The sequence below is a fragment of the Rhinocladiella mackenziei genome, assembly GCF_000835555.1.
Source record: "Rhinocladiella mackenziei CBS 650.93 unplaced genomic scaffold supercont1.3, whole genome shotgun sequence".
NCBI classification, from domain to species: Eukaryota; Fungi; Ascomycota; class Eurotiomycetes; order Chaetothyriales; family Herpotrichiellaceae; genus Rhinocladiella; species Rhinocladiella mackenziei.
The window spans coordinates 3,165,826-3,188,952 of NW_013550602.1; the positions used below are offsets into that span (position 1 = coordinate 3,165,826).

Here is a 23,127-nt window from a genome sequence, read left to right on the forward strand (position 1 = left end):
ACCATGCAGCCATGCATCATGGATGAGATGGGAGCCTAAAACGTGCCGTCGCTTTCGGCGCAGTTCTCTTTCGTCAGAGGCGCCAGTCACGTGCCACGGTATTTGGTGGTACCACAGCTGCTGGGTACTTTGTGCTTGGGACTGGGCATGGGGATCCTAGAACCCAGGTATTTTCGAGACCGAGATAAATTACACTTACAACGGCATACCAGCACGATAGCGAAGACGAATATCATTCGGATTCTTCCCCTGATTGCCGGTCAAGGCGATTTAAGTGGCCTGTTGCCTGCATGACAAACACCTGGGAGACTTGTCGTGGTTTCTTGTTACTGATCGTTCAATTGCCAGAGCCCCATCGGTTCGGGTAGCAGTACATATCTGTGTGCGGGATATCAGGTACCTATCTCAGCCCGCCGAACCAGGCCGAAAAATGACGGTCCTTATCTCCCGTCTTCCTCATATGCCATACACGTCTCTTAATTCGTCGTCCTCCGTGCCAGGCTCACTGCCCAGTTCCACACCACTGTCCACGAACCCAGTCTCAAGTCCTTCCACACCCACATGGCCTCTCTCGCGTGGCAGCTGTTGCACCAAATACTCCACTGGGGCTCGTTGGCTTTTCCCCATCACGTTCTTCATATAGTCTTGCACTGCTGGTAATGGTTTTGCTGCTCGAGCGATCGTCTCAATTGTTCGGTGATTCATTGCCTTGACTGTCATCGTCACTGGTTGAAAATAGTGCTGATCGGCCTTCCATTTTGCATGCGCACGGCTATTCTCTTCGTCTGTTGCGTCCATACCCACCTTGGACAGTATCTGTGAGCCGCTCCGTTCCACGAAGAACGAACAGACCATCTCTAGTCCTCCATAGCGTATTTCCAAGACCGCATGCTCGGGGAAGAGCCATCGATCCTGGCATGCAGATTGACTGCTAGATGGAGCACTGGTCAACTCCAATACAATATGCTTGATAATGGGTTCTGGTCTTGGAGGTGGAGGGTAGCCTACGTAGCCGCCCATCGGTACGCCAGGTCCGGGAGCTGGGTGAGAAGGGGTGGGAAACGTATGCATCATGCCAGGTAGCGGGCCGGGTCCTGGTGAGGGAGGAGGTTGACGTGGCGGCACCTGTGTTGAATTGTATGTTGATTGATGCGCTGGTGGTGATGCAGAAGGTGGAGGCGGAGCCTGCACAAGTGTTGCTGGCTTGGGCGTTGCTGGTTTAGATTCAGGCTTCACTTCTTTGGAGCCCTCCAATTGCGCAGGAAGACCAGATGGATTCGATGGCGGTCTACTCGGTAGTCGTTCATCACCGGTCAAGTTTTCTCGCCGGCGAATTATGTCGTTGAATTCGTCAATGTGAGCTTGGAATTCCTTTAGTTGCTCAGGAGACGCCTTAGATGTAGCCACCACCTTCATCAATTCCTTCACTTGAGGATCCCCTGCAGCCCTCGCGGCCAACATTAAAATGACTGGTTCGGATGTACTTCCTCTTCCCCCTGGAGGTGGTGGATCTGGAGTCTGGTTCGGATGTGGTGACTGGGCAGGCTCTTTTGGAGATGACGAGGGTGCAATGGGTGCAATGGAGGTCTGTCTGCGACTGTCCTCGGGTTTGGTATACTGTGGAAGAGGCCCGGCCGGGACGGGGCCACGTGAGGGCGCGGAAGGTGACGCGGAGGATGATGGAATAGGCTGTGCTGGAGGAGGAGCAGTTGTTGTCGACGAAGGCGGGCCTGGAGTTGGAGGAGGAGGTGGTGGTGGTGGGGGAATTCCATGTGGTCGAGGCTGTTGGTATGGGCCCGAAGCATGATACATACCATAGGAGGGAGGAGGGGGAATCTTGTTTTTGGCAGTATGTTGATTCGGATGGCGTTGGTATGGTTGGGGTGCCGCTGGATCACGAACAGTATAAAAAATGGCATCAAAAGTGTGTGGCTCGATGGTAATGGTGGCACTTCCCAATTTCTGCATCGACTTAACATCCGGGTTATGGGGGGGAGCCTCAACCACACCCTTTCTCTTGACAGGTTTAATCCAGTACTTCTCGAAAACTCCATCACAGAGCCATTGAAGGCGAGATCGACTAAGAGATACCGCGAGGGTGCCGCTCTCTGCAACAGACTGGTATTCATTGTGCGACAAGTTAGTTGGTTGTTTTTCTTTTAAAGTTGGGAGAGGTTTGTTGGCGGTGACTTTGGTGGGCAAGGCATCTTCGGCGTCTGAGGCCGAAGCAGAGGAGCGAGGAACCGGAGTGTCATCTTTGACCTTGCTGGCACGCTTGGTGTATTTCCGCTTTGGACGAGGTTCTGAGGAGTGAAGAGGAGTGGACTGTTTACGCGAACGCTGTACAGGAGGCTGCTGCATAGGTGAGGCTCTGCGCTTGGCTGCGGCTTCTCGGCGCTCACGCGCAGGCAATACTCTCTTCTTAGAAGATCCGTCCGCCATGTCATTTTGGTCAGCGACTGCGAGGTTGATGACACACACAACTTCCGTGTTAGTTTGGAGCGTGGAAGTTGACGCGTCCCTGCAAACGGAAGGTTTCCCGATTGGGGTAATTCGATCTTATCAAGCTGATACTTGCTCTTTCCATCCCATGGAATAGGATGGACGATGTCTTTGCTTCCTTTTTGCTCTCAAACATGGCGATTGCAAGTTGGAGTTGAATTATAGCCTTCCGACTGCCCAGGACATCGTCGCTACTTCGGACTGCTGTAAATGATGGCGTTCAATAGCTTCATTCGGAAAGCATACTGGATTCTAGCGACTTGTGGACTGGTATATGCTTTGGCTATTGGTGCTTTGACACATCCATTTGTTCAGCGAAATGCTACCTACGTCCACAATATCAATCCGACCTTCTTCCAAGACTTGAACAATACCGAACAGTTCGGCTTCCTGCACCATCAGGTCCAACCATTCACGATCACCACTCCTGACAATGTCACTCTGTTCGCCTGGCACATTCTCCCTCTTCGTCTTTACCGTAAACATGAGCAAGCCCTGAAGGCACAATCTGATTCCGGGCTAAAACCATACGAGGCTGCAGCGAAAAGTGTCGGCATCCAACTCCTCCTTAATGACCCTCAGGCAACCGTGGTTGTCAGTTTCCATGGAAATGCGATGCATCTGGGAAGCTCCTATCGTCCGACGACATATCAGCAGATCCTGAGTCTCTCGACCGAGGAGAAACCTGTTCATGTGATTGCTTTTGATTATCGCGGCTTTGGCTTGAGTACGGGAACTCCGACGGAAGAGGGAGTGATACAGGACTCGATGTCTTTATTATCCGCTCTTACCGGACAGACAACAAGTGCTGAAGGCGGTGGTCATGAAGTTCGGGGCGTGAAATCCTCCCAAGTCATTCTTTTTGGGCAATCGATGGGAACGTTCATTTCGACAGCCTTGTATCACGAGTGGGTATTGAATCTCGGCAGAGAGCCATTCAAGGCTTTGGTCTTGATCGCCAGCTTCCGTTCATTAACGGAATTGCTCGATTCTTACTCGTTCAAAGGTCTGACTCCTCCGTTATTGTCTCCATTGTTGGCATACCCCAAGATCCAAGCATGGTTACTCTCTAAGATTGTGGACAAGTGGGATGCAAATCAAAGATTGGTGGATTTGGTGCAAAACCCAGAAGTTCGCTTAGATCTGACAATGATGCATGCTCGCGACGATTGGGAGATTCCGTGGTATGAAGGTCGTGCTCATTGGGACAAGGTCTTGATTGCCGCCTCAGGAGATCAGATCGAACTCACTCGCAATCTTGATCATGAAGAATGGAAGAGTGAGGATGGGAAAAAGCGCCTCCGATGGGAAATGATTCGGCATGGGGGCCACAACAGGATCCAGACGAGCGAGCAAGCCAAACTGGCCATATTAAGGCTACTGGAAGACGATATTTAAGGAGAAATGTCAGATGTGGACAACTTGGGGGACTTTTCTTTTTGGGGACAAGCTGACAGGGGATGGAAGCAAGATCGGCGCTTTCTCTCGCCTACGCTTTGCCCCCGCAAAAAGGGCCAGATTCAACCGGACCACCGGTTGGACGAGACGAGATTGGTGGTCGGGCGCAGGACCATTAGAGACAGTTATCCTGTAGAAATGTGGATAGAATAGATACAGCGGTCTCTTGGTACGTACCCAACGGAGACTGGCAAACAGACGCTGTGACATTCCCATCGCCTCTGCCCATTGTCACCTCGGCCACAGGCCCCAGCCCCCGGCCTTGATCCTTGACTTTTCTCACCTGATCTCCACTCAGACCTCAGTTCTCAACTTATATGTAGTTTAGTTCCGGTCTCGAAAACCTGCGATCCCAGTTCCTACCGCGCCCGCCAACTCATCCCCCCCGCCTCCTTGCAGTGATCTCATCCTCGTCTCTATGCAGGAAGCTGCGATAGCCAGACGTAACACCTGCGCTCATGGGCAGGTGCTGAATGTCGACTTCTACTCCTCCAAATGGCCGAGTTGCCAGCCAGGATCCGGAAGAACATTCTGAAGACTATCATCTGTCCCTTCCTGCTTTTCACTCCCTTCGCGACAACTCAAGAGATGGAGTGACACGAACAGGTTCTGTGGCCTCGGGCTCGCGAAGTCATCGAAGTCGAAGTCGGAATGCCGAACAGGAGCCCGGCCATGTGTTAGACCGCCTCTCACACGGCAGCAGTATACGGAGCGATCCAGATTCTAGAAACAGAGACAAGGAAAAAGAGAATGGTGGCCGTCGACACAATGTCGCTCGAAGCTCTGGAGGTTTCCTTCTCGAACCCGTATCCAACTCGAAACATCTCTCGCACACATCACTAGCTCCGCATCGGAAGGACTCCAAAGGGAAGAGAAATAGTGAGGAATCGGGCCTGTCGATCTCAAAGAGGAGGCAAAGGAATGGCGGTCACGCGAATGCATCCTTCAAAAGCTCTCCGCTTGCGAGTGAAGTCAAACAGGATCCCGTTGTACACGACCATCCCAACTCTGATCAGCTTGTTCCCGGGACCGACGTTCGACGATCCACGTCATCCTCTCAAAATGATGGTCGATTCGACGGAAGTTCATCGATGGGCTCACGCAAGATTGAAGTCAAAAGATCACCTATGGCTGATGTCGGATACGACCACGACCCCGCGCAAATTGTCAACATGGCTCTTAGTTTGAGCGAAGGCCGACGGAGGCTCGCATCTGTTAGAAGGTATGTCTCGACCGAGCAAGGTGAACGTCGTGTCGTCTCGGCAGCGTCAACGACAAGCCCTCGAAACACGGTCAAAAGAAAAAGCATTGCCCCATTCCTGGCCCCTAAACGTCAATCTTCCCGGAACGGCTCTCCAAAGCCTACGTTCACACCCCTGTACCATGATCCAAATCAACCGACTTCAATCCCCCCAACCGATGCTGTCACAGCGGAGCCAGATGAGCTCGATGATGATATGGATTTTACGGACCAAATCTCGCCGGCTACCGCAGCCCGTGTTGAGAAAGCAAAGCTGTATTTTGAGCTTGCTCACGAGCATCGTCGACTTCTTTCGCACCTCCCCCCCATCCGACGACCAGGCATTCTTCCACGATCATCCAGCCCCGAAGAAATGCAAAAGGCGTACAATCCTTTGCAATATGTCCGGAATCGGAAGTTGCGCATCTGGGAGAAGACTCCTATTAATAGCGAAGCGGATGGCTGGCATGATGTCCAAAAAGTCAGATCCTGGGTTGACGCAGTGGTTTCCAGCCATTCAGAAATACGACATGACTCCACTGAGTGTGTTCGCTTGCCGCCACTGGATCAACGAAGGGTTAATTCACATGGGGATGACCCAGACACCTCGCCAGATGAACCGAAAAATGCCATGTCACCCCGAATACCGGATCAGATTCATTCTAAACCAAGCCGACCCCGATCGGATTGGGTCACTCATCCGGCAGATATGATAGCTGACGCGTATTGGCTGGAACAAGGCATGAACAAGACCAAAATTCAAGACCGAGACAACAATCTGATATATCCTCCCAATACCCATTTCAAATTCGCTGGATGGCGCCACGAGAAACCCGTGGACGTCCCCAGTATTTTACAGCAACCATCTCCATCTCCATCTCCAGAGCCGGATCAATATAGCCCTGAAGAAGCGCCACCTTCGGCATTGCCCGAACTACCGACTTTCAAGTCGGCCCATCATTCTCACAAACATAGACGTCATGGTCGTCGGAGAGATAAAATCAAAGATTCTCTTCAGCCTAAAGAGATAAGCAGCCCAGGAGAACGCACGCGAATTCGCCGGAAGTTGTTTCAAGATAGTAGTGAGTCCGATTATTCAGAGTCGACATCTTCAGATGAGGGAGCTCCTGAACGTGGTCGTAAGCGGTTGCGACGCAGGAGGCACGCATCCCCTGGCACCGATGACCGGGAAAAACATTATACACATCCCCAGACTCAACTATCCCCACATAAGCCTGGACTGGGTCGCGGCAATTCCAGCCCGGGGTCATCCGGTCCAAATTCCAAAAGATCCTCTGTTGACCACACTGCTCTCAACAAGCTCTTTCGGGTGGATAGCTTCAAAAAGTCCTCACCTTTGGCCAGATCGCGAGTCAGGCATGAATCGTCCCGACCGACTTCCGTAAAGGTACCAATTCGATCAAGCCACGAACAGGAACGAGCACCCCGTGCATCGACCGAATATGATACGACCACTGCTCCAAACTCTCCAAATGGCGTGGAATGGCCAAGTATTGCCATCAACTTATCACCACCTCCAAGTCGAAACACCTCACCAACGCGAAAACCAATCTCTACAATTTTACACCCGTTCTATCGAAAGCCCCATAAAGAACAAGGCCAAATCAGTACCACCGATTTTGCGCAGGTTCCACCATCCCATCCCGTCCACCAAGATCGTGGAAGTGATGTGGACAAGAATTATGATAGTCCTGGCACTCGAGACACGAGCCCAATGACGCGGGATCTTAGTCCATTGTCCAAGGATCGGACGCACTCGACGCAACCAGATGATCTTGCCCTTCATTCGTCGAATGAACCCAGATTCAGCACAGCAAGCAAGGTGAGTACGCGCTCTACCACGCACGCTGCAAGCGATCATTCGAAGATTCGTGGTATTTTTAAAGGAGGTCGGATTGCTGAGATCGTTGGGAACGAAGTGTCTCGCGTTGGGGATTTCATCTGGAAACGGGATCCACCATCGGTTGACAAACTCAAAGGATCAGCTTCGGATGGCAGTCTTCGATCACACCATGGATCTGATTCGGAGAAAGAGATTTATCATCTAAATGGAACGATCTTGAAGACGCCGCCCCAGACTTATCCTCGTTCGAGATCATCGACCGTCTCGAGTACCAAGAGTGAACGTATATCTCCCAACATTTCAAATTCAAGCCCTCCTTCAAGTGATCGACCTCGATATAACAACCCGAACCTTCCCAGCTTCACTTCCCCATTCCAAAGAGATCGAGAACAACAGGAGAAGAAGCAGAAACTACTTGAGCCGGACAGCGCTCTTGGAAGGACTGATTCCACAGACCATATCTCCCGGCTTGCTGCACAGCACCGTTCAGCTTCTCACTCACCTCGACTCGATCGCATTGGCTTGCCCAAACTCGACACTGGAGTTCCACGCACGCCGGATGGTCTGACTCATCGAAAGAGTTATGGTTTTGGATCGGCCCTGGACCTGAGCAGATCTCGTGATGCATCCGAATTGCTGAATAATGCAATTGGCCCAGTGACAGGCGTCACACCTCTCCGACCATCCCGATCTACAGGTGATTTATCACAAGCAGAAGGGTTCGGGGACGGTCAAGAACTTATGGAGCCTCCTGAAGTCTCATGGCGTGATATTGGCCGTGCCGAAGCTCTTTTATATACCTCAACGGTGAAAGCACGAGAGATTGGTCGTCGGGAAGATGATCCTGGGACCGAGCTCCCGAAGTTCCTCCTTGACACCCTCACTCCTGAAAACGAAGCCTTGCACTCAGCGACTCCGTTGCGTGTTAAGAAACGCGATCATCACATTGTGGCGGCGCAAAATATTATGAAGATACTCGAGAGGTCCTCGTCAACCTTCAACTCCAAGTCGCATTCGTTCAGTGCCTCCGTCGCCCCCAGTCTACATATTCAGCTCCAGACGCTGGAGGATATGGTAGAGAATACCATGACGCCTCAGGTGAGGATGACAGCAGACGATGCGGGAGAGCTGAGCATGAAACTCACTACGACAAGCACGCTGGCTGTCAAAGAGTTGAATGATTCAATCGGAGTTGCGTTTCGCAGGAGACGAAGGGGTCCCATCCGATTACTCCGCAAAATTTGGTTCGCTGGCATTGAGTGGACAGTTGTTGGATTGCTGTGGTTCATCTGGGCCATCGTCTCTGTCATCCGATTTGTTCTGTGTCTCATCAATGGTGTGGTAACTACCGTGAGGTGGTTACTTTGGATTGATTGACCGAACAAGAACGGAGCTTGAAGAATATCGAGGTCTAACTAGGGTGAGAATTGAGGTGGGAACTATATTATATTGAATTCACATTACCGGACGGCAATTCTGGAAATTTCTCATTCATATTCATATTTTGCTAGCGAGGCGTCCAAGGAAAACGGATTGGCTGATCATGGCGCTATTTTGGTTTTTGGAATGGGAAGGAAAACGAAACGAAACGAAAACGCATTTGGGAAATTCAGAGTCAAAAATTCAAACTCCAGCAGCAGCCAGAGAAATTATTCCCCATGAAGCTTCAACGTGCATATCTCACTCGTTGGATAATGTCAACGATTGCATAGCTTCGTCTCTACACTGTTTCGAACGGCACCCGATATATGAAAACACTTCAGTTTTGGCAGGTATCTCTATAGCATCTTTTAATCGATTTCGTATCACTGAAAAGAAAAACAATCCCCTACCGGTTTGACGAAGGCTTAAAATTTGTCTGTTACTGCACGTCAAAGCTGAAGAAAAGTATACCAGTATTCAGAATGTCTTTTTCGTCTTTTCTAGCTGCTCGATTGGTTGTAGTACACACATGCGCCGCAGGCAAGGTTCAAAACAAACTTCTCCTTTCCCTCTTGTTGGGAAAAGAAAAAAAAAAAGGGTAGTCTGTCATTCCATCTGCTCTTCCTCGGGCGGAATCTACCGATCAATCGCGACCTCTTACGAACGACCTCAGACTCATCTCCAGAGAGATGCCCTACTCCACTCTCAAACACTGCAACCTGGCTTCCGTCTCAATGACATCCAACGCCTGTTGGACTTCCAGGACTTTCCGCACGTCACCCAACCAATCCCGACTCAATACCTTAGCCCAACCCGCAAGGGAATTCATCTCACGTGCTGCGGCATCAAGATCGCCTTCTTCCAACAATGTCTCTGTTCGGGCGAGAATGCTCTCTACATCCTCACCCGTAGGCTGGCCGTGTTTCTTGAAGAGCACTTTCGACAACACGATGCTGGCGGCGTGGGACGCAATGCCGGCATCTTCAGGGAGAAGGCTGGCTTTTCGCACCTCGCTGGCTACGCGACGGAAGCGATCAATCAGTTGTGACTGACTCGGGATACCGCGCTGGTAGGCGGCTGGGTTGATAGATGCGATGGCGGCATCGACAATAGGGTCGCCATCGGCCACCAGCTTCAATGCTGCCATCTCACGAACGAATGCTTTGGGACGCGCATCAGAGGCAGCGGACCGTGCCAGTGCAGAGCGGACGGCATCAACTGCCACTTGGAGCTTTTGAGTCGCAAGATTGGCATCGATCACACCGTTCCAATTCGAGGTGAGTTCAGTGAGGTTGTCCACATTAGAGCTCAAGTCAGACAGTTTGGAGAGGCGGGCGTCCCGTTCCAATTCCACAAGCGATTTGATCTGCGCGACAAAATCGCGTTTCATCTCGATGGCTTGCTCGGCAAGTTCGTTCTTGAGCCGTTGTTCTGCCAATTCCGTGCTTCGTTCGATTTCGGTCTTGAGCTTTTCTTCGTAGATCCGTGCAAGGCGAGCGCGTTCAGTTTCGAACTCTTCCCGGTACTTAGCGTCTTCTTCAGCTTGGAGGGTCTCAATTCGCTTGAGAAGTTGTTTGGCACCTTCGTCGAATTCTTTGTGGGCTTGCTGGACTCGTTCCTCGGCTGCTTTGCGTTCGGCCTCACGAAGGAGGGTGATTTGGTTGGCAACGGCCTCGAGAGATTCTTTGGCTTTAGCCATTGGGGAGGAGTATTTGTTCGCAGTATCGGCTGAATCGGAGTTCACAACCGTAACAAGGTCGTTCACGATCTTAATCAGTTCTCGCACGACGGGTTCGTCCGCATTGGGAACGGAAAGGGGCGAGATGTGAGTTACAGGAGGAATAGCCGGTGGTCGTTCGTCAGATTTTGGACTTGGAGTCGCTGGGCTCGGCATCGATGCTTCAGAGGGAGTACCGGCCGGAGAGGGAGGAAGAGGTTCGGGCACATCCTTCGGCTTGGGTTCTTGTTTCACTCCCGAGTCCTTCTTTGCAGTTTCAACGGCGGCGCTGATCTCCTTGGATGTTGCCCCTTTCGGATCAGCTTTGGCATCCTTGACACTCTGGCCTGATGCTGGTGTGTTTGCATCCAATGCACTCATATGCTTGCCCTTTTGCGTCAGATCACTGCCCTGGGACTCAGTATCTTGTGCGACCCGCCATGATAGTCCAGATTTCTGGGGAATTGTGACTTTATTATCTTCAGGTCTCTCGGGTCGAGGAATTTTCACCACATTATGTCTCGCATGTGGAAATCTCTTTTTAAAGGACCGCTCTTCGAAATATAAGACTGCTTCTTCACCGAAAGGTATGTACTCGGTGAAGAAATCGTGAAAGTTGTCATTCCTCAAAGCGTACCATACAGCTCCTCCGTAGGTGACAGCACTGAGAAGGAAAAGGTAGAACAAAAGTCGGAGTCGTCTGAACCGTTTTGGAGGTGGAGGAGTCGGCTTCTGTGCTGGAGGTGGCGTGGTAGGTTCTGCCGGGCTCACAGAAGAGGAAGTTGTAGGGGGTCCCGTCTGAAACTTGAGCGGGTTAGGCGGTGCTAATAGAACATTTTCAGGACGCACTGTAGAGGAAGAAGAGGGTGTTGCGGGAGTAGAAACTTTAGGAGCTGGGCTGCCAGGACCTCCAGGGCCCAAGGGAACTTCTGTCCTGACGGGAGCAGCAGAACTCTGGGTTCCTCGTATGAAGGCGGGATCGGAGCTTAGAATTGAGTCTTTCCCCTCAGCAAACTTTCTCCGCTGTACGTTCGTTGTCAGTCGTATGAGCTGGATGGAGGACTGGGAGCTTTTGACATACTGGGGATGGCACAGCTTGCGCAAGCAACTGCCTGCGCAATGAAGCGCCCGCAGGCCTGGCTAGACGCAGCATTACGGCCCTGCGCTGCAACTTCCAGGCCTCGAAAATGACTGTCAGGATTTTACGGGAGGAAATTGAATGGGTCGTGAAGTTTTGAACAATTGGGTAGCTAAAGCTCCAACTCTGCCCGAGACTGACGCTGCTCTAACGGAAACTGGCCAGCCCACCGGGACCACTTATAGAAGAATAGAGTACGAGATTTAAAGCGGCATGCCATTACGGAACGAGCGCATGGGTTAAGACATTCGTCTACACCCTCGCTCGCTACATCTAACTCTCGCAAAGCTTCTCGAGAACGCCATCATACTGTAGATCGAATCATGGATTTGAACCATTTCCATGATTGAAATAGTGTATTCCGTTCATTGGATGGGCTGCGGTGTCAGCCTTGCGAACAGGCCGCATGAGGCAATCACGAGCTGTGCCTAGCAAACACGTCCAACCATCAACCCTTGTGAACAACAGCTTGGTGAAGGAAATGCGAGACAATGAGCCTGAAACAGTGCGGCTATAGCCAGGGGTGTTCTTGTGGGTGAAGCTAGTAGTTCGTTCGTTCCTTGGAAGCTATAATCGCGCTTCCGACCTCGAAGGATGACTTTCATGTGTTTCCGGACAGTGAAATTGGTAAAGTCCGCCTTCTATCTAGAACAGGTATCACGCCCAACGGCCACTGACACTCCTCCAACTTGCTTTTACCGACCTCGGAGATTGCAATGTTGCTCAAAAAGCATCTGTTGGCGAATTTCATCGAGCGAAGGCATGTGCAGCAATGCATGACTGAATGTCTGAATGGTCGAATATTCGATCCACATGTAGCTCTAATGAGGTTATGCATCCTCGAGCTCAAAAATCTTGACTTGAATCGGAGAGGAGAAAAAAGGGATTGTCCGTGGTAGCCATCCAGATCAATGGAAGTCTGTTAGCGGTCGCTGCAGAACATGGCTCATTTCAATTTGTAGGAGCCTTGTCGTCCGGCAATCGTAGCAAAATTCCCAGCAGAGTCCAGATCAGATATGCGCTTTTCCGTTGTTGAAACCCATCTTGGATGCATGTCCACCTTGAATACCCGCTCTCTCTCTCTATAAAAAACACCCCCGGTACCACAAGCAAATGTTTCTCCGGTATAAACGTCAAAACTCTTACCAGAATCCGCCAGCTACTTCAAGACGCAAATGGAACGAGTGCTGCTGGTAGATCTGGTCGAATCGGTCGGGTAGTCGGCGCCAAGTGGAGAGCTAGGTGACGGCTATGATCTTCAAAGCGGATGGAAATGAAGATGTCGAGATCGTGACGGAAGAAATCGACATGCCGATTGATTAGGCAGCCGAACGTGGCGCAGGTTTAGTTCTCCGCTCGAAGCCGCGGCGACCCAAACAAGCGAATGTGAGGATCCCAGAAACAGCTTGGAAACATGCATATAGGAGCGGGTTCAATGAAGCTCAGTCGATATGATATGATCCCGATTGGCCTGTCACTCAAAATCTCACGCTGGCTTCTTCCCCATGGTAAAATGGTTGATTTCGTTTGGCGATCAATTGAGACATAATGGATGGGCCACGAGCAAGCGGGCGATCAGCCTGATGAATGAAGGGTTGGATGAATGGAAAGCTGCATCTGCGATCATACTCCTTCACATCTGTACTGTTAATACTCATCATAATTCTTCTCCCATTCCGTCGTCCCTTTTTTCTTTTGTTCCTTTTTGCCCTTCTATTCATGCTCATTCTCTATCAGACGCCTTGCTTAGGCAGGATTCAAACATCATTCATTTCACGACTAGGAACCCTCTCAAACATACCTTCGTAAGTTTTCACCTTTTTATTCTGCTCAATGTCACGTTCTCTCTTCCCACTTGCGGAAGCAGCCCTCTCAATCTTCCTGCGTTTCCTTCGTAACTTCTCCGCCTCCGCGTCGCGCTTGTTATTCGAGTACTGCATCTTCTCAAACAGTTTGCGCTTTTTGTTACCCATCATCATCTTCCGGCGCTCGATCTCTTCGTCCTTTTCAACTTGAGCCGTTTGTCGTGCTTTGCGGGCTTTGGATTTGGATCCATTAGTGACGCTCGTGACCATGGGCACAGCACGACCGGAGGCTTCGGCTTCAAGTTCTTTTTGGTGTTGTGATTCCGAATCGAAGTCCGAGTCGGGGTCGGGAAGAGGGTCGTCGAAGCCCCCGAATGTGTCTGTCTCTTCGACTTTGTCTTGTTCTTCCTCTTCTGAGTCGTCGTCGTCCGCCGAGACAGCGACGTCCATGTCTCCTACATCGATGTCTTCGTCTTCGTCTTCATCTTTCTCAGCAGCAATTGCAGCCGTCTCGTCGGCATCTTCCTCATCGACAGCTTCATCCGCTTCACCTTCCAATTCCTGCTCCTCCAATGTCGCTCTTGGATCATACTGACCGTTTGTCGGTTTAATCCACGGGCTCAAGTGTGGCGGTAACGTTTCTCCAGGCGCATACAGGTCGGCCCGGAGGAGTTTTCCTTCGTTCACCGAGTCCCATATCCACTGTGGTTGAATGTATGTTCTACCAGGCATGATGTATCCCGGCTTGACGACTTGGAGGCTCTGGTCCTTTGCGTCTTCTTGGCCTTGGACGGCGGGAAGTGGTTGTGCCGGTGAGGGTCTGTCGACAACCTGGTGTGTAATTCTGGGATCTGTTTCGTCGTGAGTGAATGCGCCGTCCCCGAGAACGGCATCCCATCCGATTCGTTTACATCCGAAAGCTCGCAGGAGAAACTCGATCGGATGCCGGGGAGCTTCTCGGGAGATAAAGAAGGTTAAGGTTGAGAATAGTGTTGCAGCTGCGTCACCAGTGCGGTCAGGCTGTGGGAGAACATCGCCTTCTGGCGCTGCCGGGGTGAAGGCGTCGATTGCCCCGGAATCTGCTGGATCCTCGGTCTGTTCGTCCTGCTTGACGTCGTCGTCGGCCGTAATTTCCTGGGCAATTTGGTCGATCTGAGCTTGGAGCTCCTCTGAATTGCCGCTCTGTGCGTGACCATTCGTCATCTGTTTTGGCTCCTCTTTTGGTTCAACGGCTGCCGCCACACGGCGGCCCTCGAGGGTGAAGGCGGACAATTCTGCTCCTCGCTCATCACTTGCCACGTCAAATTTGGGTGGATAAACCAGACCAATCGAGGTGTAAAGTCTGTAGTTCACAAATCCGAGTAGCGTGCAGTAAAACTCGACAAATGTCCCCATTATTCGGTAATCCACATCCTGGGTTACTCTTTGCACAAACTTGTACGGCACCAGCCACATGATATCTTGGCCCTGGATCGTCGCCTGGTAGTATATACCTTTGATGGACAAGAAGGATTTGCGAAGGGAATTCGTGGTAATGAGGTAGTGCTCAAATTCATGGCAGAGTCGTTGGCAGCGGGCGATGACTTTGGCGGGCACCGCCGTGGTCGAGGGGAGATTTGCAAAGAGGAACAGAAGGGAGAGAGCGTCATCAAGATCTCGTAGGGCGTCGACGAATGTCGGGTATCTCTCTCGCACGATATGGTCCAGTTTGATCTTGGGCATGCCATATTTCTCCAACCGTACCGCATCTTGGACTTCATTGCGGGCGAGGGACCTTGCAATCTTTTTGGAAAGGGCTTTCTGTTCTCGGAATTTGCCCAGCAACGGTTCATGGAGGAGATATTGGATATCTTTCGTGTAGTAGAAGGTGGTGGAGTGGGTGGCAGATTTATGGGCTTTTTTGATATTTCGCGGTTCTCGAGGATAGATACCTTTGAAGATACAGAGTCTCCGAAAGTCGGGGAGGGATATTTGTAGTTTGCGGACGGCTTGTGTTCGAGTTATGTAGTTTTTCGCTTGGCCAGACTGGCCTTTCTTCTTTTGTTTGGCCATTTTTGACGCTGTGTGAGTAAGAGGATCTCATTATGGGAAAAAAATTATTTTGGAGGTGGAATTTACCCGGGCAGGTTTGCCGACAGAGGACAACTTCGTCGCCTCGACTCCCTTACAAGAAATCCATCTCATTTCTTCCGTGGCAATACCATCGTCGCCGGATCAATGTTGATCTCCTGGTTATAGCAGGAATGGTAATGTCGCTGGACCGCAAGACGGTCGCGATATATGCAGGTGCCGTGATTCTCCGCCTTCTGGTTTTCTTCGGCTGTCCGGACCTCTCCGACTTCCTGACCACCCAGGTCGAAATATCAACTCCAATATCAAGTTACAAACGACTTCAAGAAGGTCTTTTCCTATATCAACATGGACTCTCTCCATATGATGGTGGAGTCTTTCACCAAGCACCATTACTCTTGGTTATCTTCGAGATATTACCGCCTGCCGTGGTCTTTGTCGGCCTCGATATTCTGAATGCCACCTCTCTACATTCCATTGCCGAGAATCTACAAATACCTACGTCTCGTTTTCAGAAACTTGATGGCTCCGTGACTGCCGCCGCCTACCTCTTCAACCCTTTCACCATTCTGTCTTGCCTGGGAAGAAGCACCAGCATCTTCACCAACGCTGCCATCATTCAAGCTGTTTTGAATGCTCAATCGGGGAAGGCGATTCGAGCCATGTTCGGATTGGCCATGGGTACTTATTTGTCCATGTACCCGGCTCTTCTTCTGCCACCCATTCTACTCATGATTCACAAGAGCAAGGGCCAACAAACGTCCCTTCCAACTTCAATGGGTGCATATATCGGAGCCCTGGCAGCATTACTCGGCACGACACCAATTTTGACCGAGGGATTCGGGGACTTCCTTGCATCTTGTTACGGGGCACAAATGACTGTACCGGACCTTACGCCCAACGTCGGATTGTGGTGGTATTTCTTTATCGAAATTTTCGACTCCTTCCGAGACTTTTTCGTTGGAGTCTTCTGGCTACATCTGGTCGGATACGTTGGAGGAATGACCCTCAGACTTCAAAGCCAACCACTGTTTGTTATCGCCAGTCTATTGGGCTTGTTTGCCATCTTCAAACCATATCCGAGCATTGCGGATGTGTCTCTATATCTCGGGTTTCTTCCCATGTATCAACACGTTCTTCCATGTGAGTATGTCCCCATTCATCCAAATCGACCGGCTGACTTTCTCAGTAACTCGATACACTTTCATCGCGGCATCAGTATTGCTGTATTCAACCCTTCTTGGCCCGGCCTTTTACCACCTCTGGATTTATGCCGGTTCCGGCAATGCCAACTTCTTCTATGCCATCACGCTGGTGTGGAGTTTAGGATTGACCATTCTCGTGGGGGATACCCTGTTTGCGGTTATGCGCGATGAATGGGAAGTGGAACGACCCGAGATGAAGGGTAAAAGTGTTCGTCAGATATAAGAGTCGGCAGAGATCGAATCCATTCAGTCTTTCAATCGTTTCGAGAGAATGATATAACTCGGTTGTGTGATGGTGCCGTTCCGCATCTGGCGCGGTTCAGGAGAGAACTCGTCTTCTCGATAACCCAATCGGGTATACCATGCAATGGCTCGATAATTGGCTCTGAACACAGTCAACATGACTTTGGTCACGCCGACATTTTGACCGATCGTCTCGACGAAGTTGATCAATTTTTGGCCCAGTCCTTTGCCTTGCCATTCGGGCACGAAATGGATCTCGTAGATGTATACCACTTCGTACCCATCTTCATAAGTGATCATGAAGGAAATGAAGCCAATGACACGTCTTCCTTTGCTCTCGCTGAGGATAATGTATTTCATATCTGGTAACTTCATCTCCTTTCTCTTCTTGGTCGCTGACCATTTCATCTCGGAGTTCTGGTAGTCTTTGGCGCTGGTCTGCTCGATCAACTTCAGACATTCTTCCAACCAGTGACTCGGTACCGTCACGGCGTCTCCCCGTGTTTGTCGCAGGCCCAAGTTATCGTCCAATGTTGACATCAATGGCTCGTATTTGCCGAAAAAGTCTTCGGCTGAAAGAGAATTGGTAGACTCGACCAACTTCCCTTGCTCAATGGCCTTTGCTTGCGACTTATTCCTCAATATCCTCGTCGTCTCCTTTCTGACATCGGGATCGGACATGCTGCTGATTTGAAATTGACCCTCTCAGAGCGGCATGGACGGTATATTTTATTAACACCGGGATATATCGAACTGCGGCGTAGGACCCTCTACTGCACCGTTTTCGAAGCTTGTCAGTTCAGTTCTCCGCAACGTTCAATGAGGTCAGTTTCTTTTCCATAATTGGTCACCATTTCTACCTCTTCACCCGTGCTACTCGACCGCGAGACTCTTTGTGAACTTCTTCAAATTTGATCTGCTTGATCATCTGTTCCGGTCGCGAAATGACCCGACAATCAATGCTCACAACATAAATCCACCCGCTTTTTCACCTATCACCTGCATCATCCCAAGAAGCGATGGCATCACCAGCAACTTCGGCTTCATATATCCGTACACTATTATTCTCGTCTCGCCCTCGTCTCTCGTCCTCTCTCACTCGAACGGCACACCCTTCATACCGATTAATATCAACCGCCATCGGCAAAATGCACATGCACACGGTGCCCCAGCTCAATGATCCCTCCCTCCTCATTTCCAAGGCCTATGTGAATGGGGAATTCGTGGACTCAAGCACCTCACAAACTTTCGACGTTCACGACCCTGCCACAGGCAAGAAAATAGGTTCATGCGCCGAATTCAACAGAGAAGACACCGCCAAAGCCATAGCTGCGGCCGTGGATGCTTTTGCCTCCTTCCGCAAGACCCTCCCCCGCGAACGAGCCACTATGTTGCGCCATTGGTATAACTTGATGCAAGAGAATGCCGAAGATCTCGCCACCCTAATCACATGGGAAAACGGGAAGCCGTTCAACGATGCAAAAGGAGAAGTCGCCTACGCCGCCAATTTCTTCCAATGGTTCAGTGAAGAAGCCCCGCGCATCTATGGCGACACCATCGCCGCCTCTGTCCCCGGAAACCGAATAATAACCCTCAAACAACCCGTCGGTGTCTGCGGTCTCATAACGCCCTGGAACTTCCCAGCGGCGATGATCACGCGCAAAATCGGCCCGGCGTTAGCGGCGGGGTGCACAGTCGTCGCCAAGTCACCCGGTGAAACACCATTCACCGCGAACGCGATTGTGGAGCTTTCTCGACGAGCCGGAATTCCTCCGGGCGTCGTGAATATCGTGACCGCCCTCAAGAACACCGCTGAAATCGGCGAGATATTGACCACCGACCCCCGTATCAAGAAAGTCTCCTTCACAGGCAGCACGAACGTGGGCAAGTTGCTGCTGAAACAAGCAAGCGGGACTGTCAAGAAACTCTCCTTCGAGCTCGGTGGTAACTCCCCCTTTATCGTCTTCGACGACTGTCCTGACCTCGACACCGCCGTTGCGGGGGCCATCGCCTGCAAATTCCGCGCCTCGGGACAGACCTGCGTCTGCGCCAACAGAATATACGTCCAAAAGGGCATCTACGACGAATTCGCCGAGAAGTTCGCCGCGAAAGTGAAAGGTTTCCACGTCGGCCATGGCTTTGACGACGGCGTCACACATGGCCCCGTCATCCACGATCGGGCCATGGCTAAGGTCGACGCGCATGTTCAAGATGCGACCAAAAAGGGTGGCAAAGTCATTATCGGAGGCCAGAAATTGCCGGATCTCGGCTCCAACTTCTACGCTCCGACGGTCATCACGGGCGTGACGAACGAGATGCAAATCGCCCGGGAGGAAACCTTCGGTCCTGTGGCTGGTCTCTTCCCGTTCTCCACGGAGAAGGAAGTCGTGGCTCTCGCTAATGAAGCTCCCGTCGGGTTGGCAGGATACTTCTACTCGAGAGACGTGGGACGGGTTTACCGCGTCGCTGAGGCTCTAGAGGTCGGTATGATCGGTATCAACACGGGCTTGATCTCGGATCCGGCCAGTCCGTTCGGTGGTGTCAAGGAGAGCGGTTTCGGACGTGAGGGTTCGAAGTACGGTGTTGATGAGTACACGGTCATCAAGTCATTGACGGTCGGGGGAATCTCGAATGAGCTGCAAGGATAGAGATGGGTCGAGGTAGGTTTAATTTCGGTGTCGCTCTGGCTAAGGTTAAGGTTGAGGTCGAGGAAGTATTGAATTGAACATGAAAAGGTCGCGAACATGGAGATGATCACCGCTAATGAAAGAAGATGATGATGCCATCGACCAGCCGGGTATGCCACGCCGTGAGATAATGCGATCGCCCCCCTCTTGGTCCCATGCGATGTGCATCGCTCCAGTAGAATGATTGCCACAGCTCAGCTACGATGAACGTGGCGTATCGTACGCAATTCATATACAGCAAATTGTCAAAATGGAAACGAAATCAAAAAAAAAAAAAAAAAAAGCGCTCCATGTGGTTACTGCACATGCAGGGGTAGGAAATGGAAGCAGTCATCTTGCGTCTTTAGTATGGGCCAGCTTCATCCCAGCGTTCAACTAACTAGTGCAGTCTGTCTGGGAGCAGCTCCCTGCCTGAAAGGCATAGCACCCCACAGGATATCTCGAGCCGCCTCACTCACGAGCGTGGACAATCCCGGCACATCGAAGCGGCGAGATTCCCGTGGAAGCGAATATACGAGGTGAAAATGAAGGGAATGATCTGTTTGATGTACAACATGGAGGTCAATTTGGGAAAAATCAAATATCATGTTGTTCCTGCCCGAGGAAGTTTCCTAGGCGTGTTGATTGTTGACGCTGAGGGCTTCTACCGTGAAGGCTTCGCTGATTTAGCGCCTACCGGCAAAGCACACGGCGGCATATTTTACATATATGTGAGGCCTGGTTTGACGGTGATTGACGGAACCCGATTCATCGTGCTCCCTTTCCCTTTTAAGCATCCACGGGGAGCGTCTCAATCCACCCAGCCTCATGGGGTGGCGTCGGATTGTGGGGTGGCTGCTTCGGGATGCCTTTCTCGAGGTATTGTTTGGTGACCTGTTGATATTCTTCTTCCAGATCATTCTTGCCGGCCAGGAAATCAATCTTGGACTCTTTCCCTGGACGAGGAGTGTTGACTCGGTGTCTCGACCATCTCGTCTGATTTTCACCCAGCTTTTCGAGCGTGTAGGTGGCCTCGATGTCCACGGGCAGGGCGTGACCATGCCAATGGGCCGACTTGAATCCCCATTTGTGGGGAGCCTCACACACGGTAACCACCCAGTCCCCAACAAAATCGAACCGATCCTTCATGTGCATGTATTCGAGAAAATGCTCACCAGGTTGCATGGTGCGGTTGACGGCTTCGAGATCGTCCTCACCGCCAGAGCCATGGACTTTCCACGTGCCGAGACCCAACTTGATCCAGTTTGCAGGTACAGTAACAAACTTCCACACTTCCTCAATGGGAAGATCAATGATCTGAGAGGTCCGGCTATGTGTGACTCCTGACATCGTCGCAAAAGGATGTATGCAATTTCAGCGGATTTGTGGTCGAAGAACTCAGGGTCCAAATGGTTGTTGGTGCGAGTAAGGGGTCGTAGACAGGCCGAGAAGATTTCAGTACCGCTTTCTTATAACCCAAGGGTCAGAGTTAGAAGGTCCCTGCAAATGAAATCCTCTGTCGTCGATGTCGACCTGAGGAGACGATTGTAGAAGCTGGTCCGACTTGGAACCACAAGATCCATCCACATCCGAATTGGAGAGCCTACGGATCGTCGTGGTGTCGGTATAACCGAGTCGTTATAGACTGACAGCCTTCCGGATGGGCCCTGATGAGGAGAGAGCATGTCTGTGGCGGGGTCTCCGTATGTACATGAGGGAACATTCAATACTTCATCATAAATTGGCGCTCATGAGAATAATCTAAGATTTCGTCTCGAGTACACTGTAGCGTAGGTGTCTCGTTGGGCTCTGCTAGGCGGACATATTCTAAATTCCCGCTACTGCCACTATTGATCATTGCTCTCAGAAATTTTGGCTGGGCCCAAGGGGATTTTCCAAGATGATCTGGATTCTTTTGGGGCTCCCGGTAGTGGTGAGAGCCTCGTCCTTGCTGATCACTCCCCCATGGCGGGAAACCACTGACGGGGTCACAAGTTGATTGCCTCCGTTCTGGGGTCGATGCTGTACAATGTCTGCCTGCATCCACTTCGCGCGTACCCAGGCCCCAAGTTGTGGGCTGCGTCCAGGTTGCCGTGGATATGGTATTCGTGCAACGGCCAGGTCCATACCAAGATATTGGAATTGCACAAGAAGTTCGGAGGTATTGTCCGAATCGCTCCAAACGAGCTCTCCTACACCACGGGAGACGCTTGGAAGCAAATGTAAGGACCCATACAGAGAAAGCCAGGCCAGACAGCGCAGCTCACCCACACCAGTTATGGACATCGTTCACCGGAGATGATGAAAGATCTGAGGGGGGCCGGTATTCTCCCAACTTTCAAAGGGACCGATTCGATCATTACGGCTGCTCATAAAGATCATATACGTATGCGGCGAACTGTCGCCTATGCTTTCTCCGAGAAAGCACTCCGAGAGCAAGAACATCTCCTCCAAGGTTATGTGGATCTGATGATATCCAGGCTAAAGGACAAGTGTTCGGAGTGTCCACAGAACCTGGTCAATTGGTACAATTGGTGCACCTTTGATATGATGGGGGATCTTACATTCGCCGAGCCGTTTGGCTGCCTGAAGGAGGGTCAATATCATAACTGGGTCCGCATGATCTTCGACGGTGTCAAGGCGTACCCCTGGGTTCAAGCCGCCGTTTATTACAATTTGATCTGGTTTGTCAACTGGGTTACCCCCAAGCACCTCGCCGAGGCCAAACGGAATGCTGATGCCAATGCTTACGCCAAACTCGACCGCCGGCTCGAGAAAAAGGACTTGAACCGTAAGGATTTCATGAGCTATATTTTGCGGCATAATGACGAAAAAGGCCTTTCTTTGCCCGAGATGCAAGAAACCGCCGTCATTTTGATCATAGCCGGGAGCGAAACCACCGCTACCTTCCTCTCGGGGGCTACATATTATATCCTGCGGCATCCGGCAGTCTATACGCGGCTGGTCAGGGAAATCCGCCACCTTTTCTCGAACTATGAGGACATTACCATGGTCAAGACAAACGAATTGAAATACCTACCCGCAATCGTGGAGGAAACCTTTCGAATTTATCCCCCTTCGCCCAACGCATTTCCTCGCATTGTGCCGGGCAAGGGAGAATGGATCGAAGGGAGGTGGGTTCCAGGGAATACGACGGTCGGAGTCAATCAATATTCAGCAAGCCGCGATCCCCGAAACTTTTTCGAGCCTGAAAAATTCCTCCCCGAGCGTTGGTTACCGCAGTCAATGCACGCGGGAGGCGATCTTCCCGCAGAGAACTTTGCAGCAGATCAGAAGCAGGTGGTGCAACCCTTTTCCTTTGGTCCTCGAAACTGTATCGGCAGAAAGTAAGGTTTTCATATCTTCTTCTTCTTTTATTCCCTCTCATTCCACGACTCCTAATGCTAAATTTTCGACACAGCCTCGCTTATGCCGAACTTCAACTTATCCTTTCGAAGCTGCTCTGGACCTTCGACCTTCAGCTAGCACCTGACTGTGACAACGGCACATGGGCAACGAAGCAACCCACATATATGCTCTGGGAGAAGCCGGAGTTGAATGTCATCCTTACACCTGTGAAGAGGTAAAGAACCGCGTGGTACCAACACTCAGCGAAATCAAATCATGACGAATGCTGTTGTCCATTTGCAGGCAGTGGCCATGAATCTGTAAAGGACGAGAAGTCAACAATTGAAAGAACCTCTAGGCTTTCGAATAGGGCAAACAAACATGGTAGAACAAATGAGATTCGATCGATGGGAGTTGGTACATTAACTAGATCATGCATGCTTCTTCAA

General features: G+C 51.0%; 10 protein-coding genes across 10 annotated transcripts; 5 read left to right on the forward strand and 5 right to left on the reverse strand.

Moving 5' to 3' along the window:
• Window positions 1-456: 456 nt before the first annotated feature.
• Window positions 457-2,442, reverse strand: Z518_04665 (uncharacterized protein; the record flags this gene model as incomplete). The annotated part of the gene is made up of 1 exon (XM_013418371.1): window positions 457-2,442. One exon carries the CDS (start codon window positions 2,440-2,442, stop codon window positions 457-459), a length of 1,986 nt encoding a protein of 661 aa, XP_013273825.1.
• Window positions 2,443-2,715: 273 nt separating this feature from the next.
• On the forward strand, window positions 2,716-3,900 carry Z518_04666 (uncharacterized protein; the record flags this gene model as incomplete). Its single annotated transcript, XM_013418372.1, has 1 exon — window positions 2,716-3,900. The coding sequence occupies one exon, from the start codon at window positions 2,716-2,718 to the stop codon at window positions 3,898-3,900; it is 1,185 nt and encodes a 394-aa protein (XP_013273826.1).
• A 533-nt stretch (window positions 3,901-4,433) lies between these two features.
• Z518_04667 (uncharacterized protein) lies at window positions 4,434-8,441 on the forward strand (the record flags this gene model as incomplete). The annotated part of the gene is made up of 1 exon (XM_013418373.1): window positions 4,434-8,441. The coding sequence occupies one exon, from the start codon at window positions 4,434-4,436 to the stop codon at window positions 8,439-8,441; it is 4,008 nt and encodes a 1,335-aa protein (XP_013273827.1).
• A 739-nt stretch (window positions 8,442-9,180) lies between these two features.
• On the reverse strand, window positions 9,181-11,356 carry Z518_04668 (uncharacterized protein; the record flags this gene model as incomplete). The annotated part of the gene is made up of 2 exons (XM_013418374.1): window positions 9,181-11,226; window positions 11,285-11,356. 2 exons carry the CDS (start codon window positions 11,354-11,356, stop codon window positions 9,181-9,183), a joined length of 2,118 nt encoding a protein of 705 aa, XP_013273828.1.
• A 1,742-nt stretch (window positions 11,357-13,098) lies between these two features.
• Window positions 13,099-15,198, reverse strand: Z518_04669 (uncharacterized protein; the record flags this gene model as incomplete). The annotated part of the gene is made up of 1 exon (XM_013418375.1): window positions 13,099-15,198. The coding sequence occupies one exon, from the start codon at window positions 15,196-15,198 to the stop codon at window positions 13,099-13,101; it is 2,100 nt and encodes a 699-aa protein (XP_013273829.1).
• Window positions 15,199-15,395: 197 nt separating this feature from the next.
• Window positions 15,396-16,644, forward strand: Z518_04670 (uncharacterized protein; the record flags this gene model as incomplete). Its single annotated transcript, XM_013418376.1, has 2 exons — window positions 15,396-16,359; window positions 16,406-16,644. The coding sequence occupies 2 exons, from the start codon at window positions 15,396-15,398 to the stop codon at window positions 16,642-16,644; spliced, it is 1,203 nt and encodes a 400-aa protein (XP_013273830.1).
• Window positions 16,645-16,667: 23 nt separating this feature from the next.
• Window positions 16,668-17,345, reverse strand: Z518_04671 (uncharacterized protein; the record flags this gene model as incomplete). The annotated part of the gene is made up of 1 exon (XM_013418377.1): window positions 16,668-17,345. The coding sequence occupies one exon, from the start codon at window positions 17,343-17,345 to the stop codon at window positions 16,668-16,670; it is 678 nt and encodes a 225-aa protein (XP_013273831.1).
• Window positions 17,346-17,812: 467 nt separating this feature from the next.
• Z518_04672 (uncharacterized protein) lies at window positions 17,813-19,312 on the forward strand (the record flags this gene model as incomplete). The annotated part of the gene is made up of 1 exon (XM_013418378.1): window positions 17,813-19,312. One exon carries the CDS (start codon window positions 17,813-17,815, stop codon window positions 19,310-19,312), a length of 1,500 nt encoding a protein of 499 aa, XP_013273832.1.
• Window positions 19,313-20,119: 807 nt separating this feature from the next.
• Window positions 20,120-20,680, reverse strand: Z518_04673 (uncharacterized protein; the record flags this gene model as incomplete). Its single annotated transcript, XM_013418379.1, has 1 exon — window positions 20,120-20,680. The coding sequence occupies one exon, from the start codon at window positions 20,678-20,680 to the stop codon at window positions 20,120-20,122; it is 561 nt and encodes a 186-aa protein (XP_013273833.1).
• A 550-nt stretch (window positions 20,681-21,230) lies between these two features.
• On the forward strand, window positions 21,231-22,917 carry Z518_04674 (uncharacterized protein; the record flags this gene model as incomplete). Its single annotated transcript, XM_013418380.1, has 4 exons — window positions 21,231-21,263; window positions 21,326-21,552; window positions 21,607-22,677; window positions 22,752-22,917. The coding sequence occupies 4 exons, from the start codon at window positions 21,231-21,233 to the stop codon at window positions 22,915-22,917; spliced, it is 1,497 nt and encodes a 498-aa protein (XP_013273834.1).
• Between the last annotated feature and the right edge of the window lie 210 nt (window positions 22,918-23,127).